The following is an 8,532-nucleotide window of genomic DNA, read 5'->3' on the forward strand; positions in this document are numbered from 1 at the left end:
GAACGTGTTGAGTGGTGACGTGTATGTGCTTTTTGCATGTGTGAGAAACAGGAGTGAAACGGAACATTAAGAACAGAGAAGTGTGTGTCTGTGAGAATGCACAGTACAATGTCCTTGCATGTGCCTCGAGGCCTGTACTCAAACAAAATGCCCTTGAAATCTAATAAAAAACTGCTAAATGAAAAGACAGTGGAAAGGGCTTTGGACTTCACACTCAGCAGGGCCGTTAGTAGGAAATATAGCAGCACACATAAACACAGACAAACAGTGCACCACAGTACACTGCGGTCATTAGTAAGGGCTTCTGACCTTCTGAAGCCATCTGCTTGGTGTTACTACGCCGGTCTCAAATCTCTGCATGTCAGTGAGTGTCAGAGCATGTACTGTAGAGGAACCTTATGTCAGATTTAATATCCACTCAACAGCAAATTAAAAACAGGCCTCCAGTGTCGGATAAGTTGTGACAGTAACAGCGTGTGGAAAGTGGTGGTCAATGGAGGAACATTAGTTGTGTTAGAAAGAAGGAATAGATTGTTAATTTAATGGGAGGGGGGTCCCTGAAGGGGTGATGTCAGGTAGGTGGAGAAATGTAACTGAAGTGACAGATGTGGGCAACACCCTGATAAGTAATGCATAACAAACATTCTTCTGAGACACATCCAGAGATGTGTAACACACACAGATGCTTGATTTTTACACTGTTGTTTCTAAGTTTGGCTTTTACTCTTGATGTCTATCCTCCTAAGCTTTTAATTTTATTATTTTTGCATGCCCACTTTTGACTCTGACTTTGACTTAATTTTTTACCATGTATAATAACGCAGAAACTCCTGTTACAATACAATACAATACAGCATGTTTGTTGTTAGTGAAAAATGCGTGACTACATCAACCCGTATAAAGTATGAGTAAGACAAATCCAGTGGTCATCTTGTCTTACTATCCCTCCACAGTCTGGGGATGGAAAAAGAAGGAATATTAAGCTAAAGAGAATGTAACTTTGGAAGATACTCACTTGATTTGTCTGAGAATGCCTCATATTAGCTTCAGATAAACTTTTAAAAAAAGTTTTACACAGAACAAGGACTGTGGATTTTGTCCCCAATCACCTACATTGTAATTAGGAAGGGATCACTTGTTTTTTTCTTTTTTCTTTTACCTTAACCAGATAAGTCAATTGAAAACCAAAGTACCTTAAAGTCCAGCATGAAGAGGAGAAATGATCACAGCAAGCTAAAGGGTTCATCGCTTGAAAACAGACTTGAAAAATTGTGAACCTATCCTTTAAAACAAGGGACATTATAGAGAATGACAACATGTAAAACAATAATGACATCACCTAAGGCATGAATGACATCAAATCTGCATTTTTCTGTCTAGTGGTGAAAGTGGTTCTGGGAAAACGGAGGCCTGTAAGCACATAGTGAGACACCTGACAGCCCGCTCCAGCCCCAAAGGCTTTGCGCTGGAGCCCAGGATGAAACACGTAAGTCTGGGCAGTCATCGGATGGGGGTATCCTAGAGGGTTTTGTTGCTAAGGAACATGTGATGTCCTGGGCTTCAGTATGAAAGCTTTGTTGCTGTCATGCTCTTATTTCTTTGAGCCTGCAAAATGCTAGAAAAATAATCATATAGTAGAGATCTGTTCTGTTGTTCATTTAAATTTCTGTCTTGATTGAGAAATTCAAGAATATTTGTGTGTTCTTCAAAGCGAGGCACTGACTGAATTTGACATCATTTCTCTCTGTGCTTATGTCTTACCGTGTTCATTGTTCCTTCCCCAATGCCATCTCTGTGATCAAAAATCAGATAGCACACATTATAGTGCGGCAATTTTCATAGCTGTGTTAATCTCTGTCGCTGTGGTGCTGGGAAAATAGATGTATGGATAAGTAGACTAGAGTATGGGGCCTTTACTGGATCTCTTGTCTTCTCCGCTTGGTAGCTGCTTATTTATCAAAGACACCATTTCAGCATTCAGACCCTGTGTTTGATTGCATCATCAGAATTTCCACTAATGTGTCTCTTATGATGCTGTTCTTTAGGACACAACCATTTGCAGCAGAGAAAATTGTTTGGGGTGTTATTCTTAGGCGCAGTCCATTTTCCCTATACTATTCAGCCAAATGAAGGGGTATTAATAGTACAGTACAATATAACAGCAAACATCCATATCCCCTCCATGGCACATTTTACAGTAAATCAGGATAGGCTACAATCATAGAATAGTTTGTCACCACAAATTTTGCTTGGAAATATATACTTACAATTGTTTATTTTGATTTTAACTGTTTCAGAATTTAGTATCTGAAATCTGACATTCAGGTCAGTACATGATGGCTGCTTATTGTATTCCCAGATGTGCAGTTGTGGTTGTTTGTGGTGCTTAACACATGATTCACATGGTGTGCACCCAGTCTATCAGTTGGGTAACAAAGCAGTGTGTAGCCTGGGAGTGTGTTCTGATGAAGTCATTGTTATGTAGTCAATAAGTGGGTCAGCTTGCTCTCTGATCATCCTGGGATACAAAAAATACTGAGCACCCACATAATGGTTGCATACTGACGCCTAGTGGTAGAAAGTAAAATGGGTCCAGAACTCCCTTTCTCTGGTCTAGAAATCTGTGTACTGTAGAAAAGATACAATGTGTGAATTGAGACCATTATTTTGGAGAAAAGCATAAAAAAAAACAAATCACTGGTAACAAACATTTGCTTTGGTTTGATTGAATATGCAGGTCAACTGTATTCTGGAGGCCTTTGGTCATGCAAAGACTCTAAGAAACAAGAACTCCAGCCGCTTTATCAAGCTGTTGACCATTCAGTACTGTGACAAGAGGAGGACACTGCTCAGAGGTAACCCACATTACTCTCAATGTAGCACTTGATGTCGATTGTTAGTGAGTAGGCTTTACTTTCCCTTTCATAAAGTATTGTCTTTATTCCCAGAGTCTACATACAATTTCTATATTCCTGTTTAGTTTTGCTATACCTAAAATTAAACATTTAATTTTTTATCCCTTTTTTATTCTTAATAACTTAATTTAATAAAAGATTCTTTGCCAAGACAATGTGCAAATATGAATTATAGGCACATTGCTTCTATATGAGATCAGGTGCACAGTAGTGAAGCACCAGCAGGGGGCAGTAAAAGCCCATAACTCTACTCTTACTTATGTTTCTATTTGTGCTCCATTTTTTTTTACAGCCCTGCTCACCTTATTTTACCCCAGTTAATTCGATCAGTGAGCAGTGGTCACAGATTGAATTTTCTGTTTTTTACTACCATCAGCATTGTTGAAATGTAATTTACACTCCTGTTATTGAAGTATAAAACACATCTGATGTTTAAGCCCGTGTGTACACCCACATGCTGGAGAAGTCTCGCCTGGTCCACCTGCGTCCTCACCAGCACAGCTTCAACATCTTCTATTTGATGGCTGAAGGCCTATCGCCGGAGGAGAACATTGCACTTTACCTCAACAATGTCCTGGCTCATAGGTACGTGGCTGTCACCTGCCGTATGCATATTAATAGTTCATAAAATCACTGGTGAAATTGGACTGTTGGTTCTGTTTAGTGATCTTGCCTACAAGAGCTGGAAAGTTGAATGATGCTTTATGTGTTTGGATCCTTACAGAAAATACATTTTACAGACCATAACCTGCTCACATGAAGCACATGCTGCTAAAAAGCTGCGGAGGTCACAATAACAATCCAACAACCATAATATCAAACATTCATATTGGATATCCCCAGAGCATACAAGAGTGTTTGTATCAACTTTCAACATCTGTGCGTCTGTGTATGTACACCAATGTGTGTGTCTGTGTGCATATTTATATGAACACGCATTTCTTACATTGATCTGATGTGATTTATATATGCGTTTGTGTTGCACATCTCAACTCCACTCATGCATTTTCTTAATGTAAAGTGACAGTGTGATTGTGAGTTACTTACTCCTTATTCCTTACTCTGGTGTTATCCACTCTACGGCACCAGTGTGATAACCACTGACCTGAATCGGTCTGTTTTGGAGCTTGAGAAGCTCGCTAGCCCTTCTGGCATCACACCAACCCATTGTGTCTCCCTTTGTCTTTGCGGGGAGTTTGTGATCCAGTTCTGTAGATTTTAAACCCTGTTTGCCCATTCTTCTTGCTCCCAAACACAGCTCTTTATATAGTTTGTAAATCAACACAAAACTACCTCATAAATCTTTTGGTTCTAGGCCTCTTTCATCCAAAGATATGCACAGAATTGTTGCTGAGCACATGGGTACATGTTTGGAAACAATGCACCTGTCATGCGCTAGTCATGTGATTCACCTTGTCCTCTGTATTTTGTTTTTGTGGTTGTCTGAAATATTGGTCTACATTGCTCAACCTTTTTGTCCTTGCTACAGGTATCTTGGTGGAGGACTTCCAGGGGAGAACCCTCCAGTAGCTACAGCCTCTACCCAGAGCAGAGAACGCCTCGCAGCAGTCAAACAGGCCCTGCGAGCCCTGGGCTTCAACAAGCAGGTATTGACTGGCACTCTACTCTTGACCCTGTTTATTCAAAGGCTATTGACAGCAGAAATCATTTAAAGTGTTGATGTCACAGACACTGAAATAGGAGGTCACTGATGAGATTTACCACAGATCTTTTGCTTGCTAGAGTCTGTAATGCTGCATTTACATGGATTCACGCAGATGGACAGCACCTTCTGGATGGCACGTTAAAAAAAAAAAAAAACATAATTTACAAAGCCTACCGACTGCTGGAATCCATGTGAATGCAGCATAAGTGTGTTTGAGGGGCTCGACTCTCCTAAGCATGTCAAAAGGATAGGTCCTTCAGTGAGCCTAATGGCTAGAGGCTGAACCTTCCTCTTGTCCACACTAGCAACACTAAAGGTTCATTTTATGAGCTTTTGGTCAGTTTTTTAAGTCAGATATTTCAAAATGTATTACTTGAATGTTTTCCCAGTCATACCTACTAAATAATGACATGGTCACAAGAAATTTCCCAACTTCACAAGTTGACGAGGTTTGCCCATGCTCTGACTGTTGCATAATGGATTGTGGGATACTGTGGGGGCACCATTGTCCTGTTATGACATATTTAACATACATGTGTGAATTCAGGAACCTGAATTAGGACTCATCATGTGTTAATTATCTATCTAAAGACGATATGAAATGTGTGACCAAACGCAGAAGACAGGACTTTGATTTATGCATACTGGATGCATGTAGTGTGCTTCGGTGTGTGGTACAGTCCGTTCTGTGCACTACCCGCTGTGTTCCCAGACCATTATCAGGTTCTATTCTTAGATTCCCAGTCAGCATCTGTCAGCAGTGAGTGACCACCATCTCACCTTTTAATCCAGCAGCAGCCAGTACACGCAGGAAAGGCCTAAGGGAAAGAGGAATAGAGCGATAGATAGTGGTATTATCAGAGGGGACTAGTGTCCGCTGCATAAGAGAGAGTCCAAGGGACCGAAGAAGGAGTTGGGGGAGTAGGAGTGGAAGTGATAGACAACCCATTGGTCTCTGTCTCAGTCTAATCAGGGGATGACTCCCAGTCCAGACCCAAAGGTCAATCGTCATTAACGCTCCCTATCGCTCCTTTTCTCTCCCTTGCTCCCTTTCTTCTCCTTCCTAAGTGGGGGGGGCTGACTATGTATAGAGTGTCAGGCAGAGACTAATGCTTGTGTTTATCTCCCAGATATCGGCTCCAATATCCTGCCTTGAGAGCGTGCACACACAGACATATTCCCACACAAGCACACGCCCCCAATCTCAAACATCCCCCTCTCACAGATTCAGAGCAGTGGCTACGGGGGTATTCCATTAAGTGTCCTCTACTCAAGGGCAGAAAGCAAGGGAGGGTAGAATAGAGGGAAAATAAGTGTGTGAATGAAGGGAGGAAGGTTGATGTGTCATAAAAAGCATTTTTTAAATGTTTGGGTTTTTTTACATTTTGCAACAAATGGAAGATAAAAATATATATTTTTTTTTCATATTTCTCTCTTTATTTGTCAGGAAATGCCATAAAAGCTAAAAAACCAACCATGCAAGTGTGTTTCTCAGTGTGTCAGCACCAAGCCCATTTGTTCCCACTGAAGATGTCAAGTTTTCAAAGTGGGTCATAGACATATTTTATTTTTTTTTAAATCAAATAAGATTTTACTTTTGTAGTTTTTAGCAAATGTAGTAGGTGTCACTAAATCCTACACACTGGACCTTTTTAAAAGAATTTGCATGTTCTCAAGTTGATACCGTATTATGAAGTGAAAAAAATAGAAATCCATGTTTTGATTTTGCCAAGATTTTAATATTTTTTGTCTCCCCACCCTTTCTCTCTTTCCCTCTCTCTCTCTCACTCTCTCTCTGCTAGGAGGTCGACTCAGTGTTCACGCTGCTATCTGCTGTGCTCCATATTGGGGACCTACGTTTTACTGCATTGACAGATGCTGATACGGCCTTCCCTTCTGACCTGCTGCTGCTGGAGAGAGGTCAGTGCAGTGGGGCGGTGGGGCAGGGAGAGGAGGGATGCATCACAACCTCTCATCTTATTTACCTCATTGTCATCGCTCCTCCCTTTCTCTCTGCCTTGGAGTTCTGCTTGGCAGCTTGCCAGCACTAACTAAAGGCCAGACAGTCACCTTTTTGGTAAGCTGCATTTCCTGCCAAAACGTAACCATGGTGAGGAGGGATCGCTCTTATACACACACTTTCCCACTATTGGGGTCGGTGTTTTCTCTTTCTCGCTCCCTCATTATGCAACCGCTCCATGTGCTTCTGTGACCCCTGACCTTAGCGAGATGGTAAACAAATGACATCAGTGCCTGAACGGGAAACAGCCAGTCGGTGTCAGGGAGACGTGATGTCATGACTAGTGATGTCAGCAAAGGGATTCTGTGTTGCTGTCACCTGTTTCTGCTGCTTGTTTATGGGTTCTGCTCAGAAATGCACTGATGACTAATTGCTGCCAGGTCGATTAAGTGCGAATGAGCTGTAGCTTGTTGTGCTGGCAGCATGATATCATCGTCAGAGCAGGGAAGAGCAGGTTCACATCCTGATAGTTAATGTTTAACGCTGTTATTTCTATGTTTTTCATCCTGTCATTGTGTCACCTGCCTTTATCTTTTTCTGTCTTCCTCCACACAGTTGCTGGACTGTTGCAGGTGTGCTCCAATGACTTAAGCACTGCCCTTACCTCTGACGTTCAGTACTTCAAAGGTATCCACTCATCAACCTCCACCATCACTTGGCACTCCTCGTTCCACACACATAAGCAGATTCAATCACACAAGTCACAAAGCTTATCAACTGATTAAACTTTACTGCAAAGGCAAGTTATAAATACAACGTTTAATAAGATGCAGCAACTTACTTGTTAACAAAGCAACATTAGAGTAAGATGAGCCTAATGTGTCGTGGAACTACAGTCGGGTGACTATTGACCACAGTGTTTATGGAATTAGGCATTCCATACTGGTGAAAAAAAGAAGGGGGGAAAATCACAATGGAAAAAAAAAGGTTCAGTGAATAAAAGTTTAACACAACATAAACATGTGTTTGAAGGATCCTTTATTGTGACCAAATATGTACAGACCAGAGGCATTTTATATTTTACAAAATAAACTCAGTCAGTGCTCTCTGATGGACAACATTTATTTTATGATTATATTTTTGGATATGATCAGTTCTACAAATTCAAATAACATATATGGAGATAGCGAGATATTTGTGATATCAGCAATAACATTGGCCATGCAGATGTATCGAGCTTAGTCTTCAGTAAGTCAGTAAAAATAAAAAAATAACCTTACTAGTATTGTACTATCACAGTGCTAGAAATTGTGTTGTCATTTCCCTTTTGTGTCAGGTGACGTGATTACTCGGCGCCACACAGTGGAGATGTCAGAGCAGTACAGAGACCAACTCGCAAAGGCCATCTACGGACGCCTCTTCAGCTATCTGGTCAACAGTAGCAACGACTACCTACACGGACCGGACGACAGCATTGGGTAAAGCAGCGTGTGTGTGTTCATATGTGCCTCGGGTTTATTCAGTGTAAACCACCAGACAAATTTGAAAGCACAGGCCGTTGATAACCGTTATCTCCACCAATGTAGTTTATCTGTCATCGCACAAGAGCAGTCAGTCATTCAGGGCCTCTGGAGTGACAACACTTATATTGTAATATAACGTGTAGAGTCGAGGCTCGTAATAGTTCACTTTGCCTGACAGGCAAGAAAAGGCATGATACTTAACAAACAACAGAGTGGAGATGGAGGGCACGCCCAAGGTTTATGTGGAGGTCTCACAATACACACACACACGCTCCTCTAGGTGGAGGCCACTGGATCCTTGGTGTTGTTGATGTTGTGAAGCCTTATCACACTGAAAAGATAAACCCGGTTCTATCTTCTGGAATGTGTTTGTGCTTTGCCTTGTTTATACACCAACCACAGACTGTAATAAATTTGTCAACCACAGTACTCATGGCACACCCCCTTCAGATGCACACACACACACAC

At 41.4% G+C, this 8,532-nt stretch overlaps 1 protein-coding gene across 3 annotated transcripts in view; it reads left to right on the forward strand.

Annotated features, from left to right (window-relative positions):
• The window catches only part of myo16 (myosin XVI), an 88,155-nt gene that overhangs the window by 47,376 nt on the left and 32,247 nt on the right, over positions 1 to 8,532 (forward strand). For all 3 annotated transcript variants that reach the window (XR_004797297.1, XM_035676552.1, XM_035676551.1), the window contains exons 14-20: positions 1,381 to 1,486; positions 2,738 to 2,855; positions 3,353 to 3,500; positions 4,405 to 4,522; positions 6,384 to 6,501; positions 7,157 to 7,228; positions 7,878 to 8,019. Coding sequence is in view for 2 of the 3 variants with exons in the window: in XM_035676552.1 (XP_035532445.1) it covers positions 1,381 to 1,486; positions 2,738 to 2,855; positions 3,353 to 3,500; positions 4,405 to 4,522; positions 6,384 to 6,501; positions 7,157 to 7,228; positions 7,878 to 8,019 (822 nt within the window). In the remaining variant the exon portion in view is untranslated. The remainder of the gene's footprint in view (positions 1 to 1,380; positions 1,487 to 2,737; positions 2,856 to 3,352; positions 3,501 to 4,404; positions 4,523 to 6,383; positions 6,502 to 7,156; positions 7,229 to 7,877; positions 8,020 to 8,532) is intronic.

The sequence above is a fragment of the Morone saxatilis genome, unplaced genomic scaffold (assembly GCF_004916995.1).
Source record: "Morone saxatilis isolate NCDOM2014 unplaced genomic scaffold, NCSU_SB_2.0 Contig5, whole genome shotgun sequence".
NCBI classification, from domain to species: Eukaryota; Metazoa; Chordata; class Actinopteri; family Moronidae; genus Morone; species Morone saxatilis.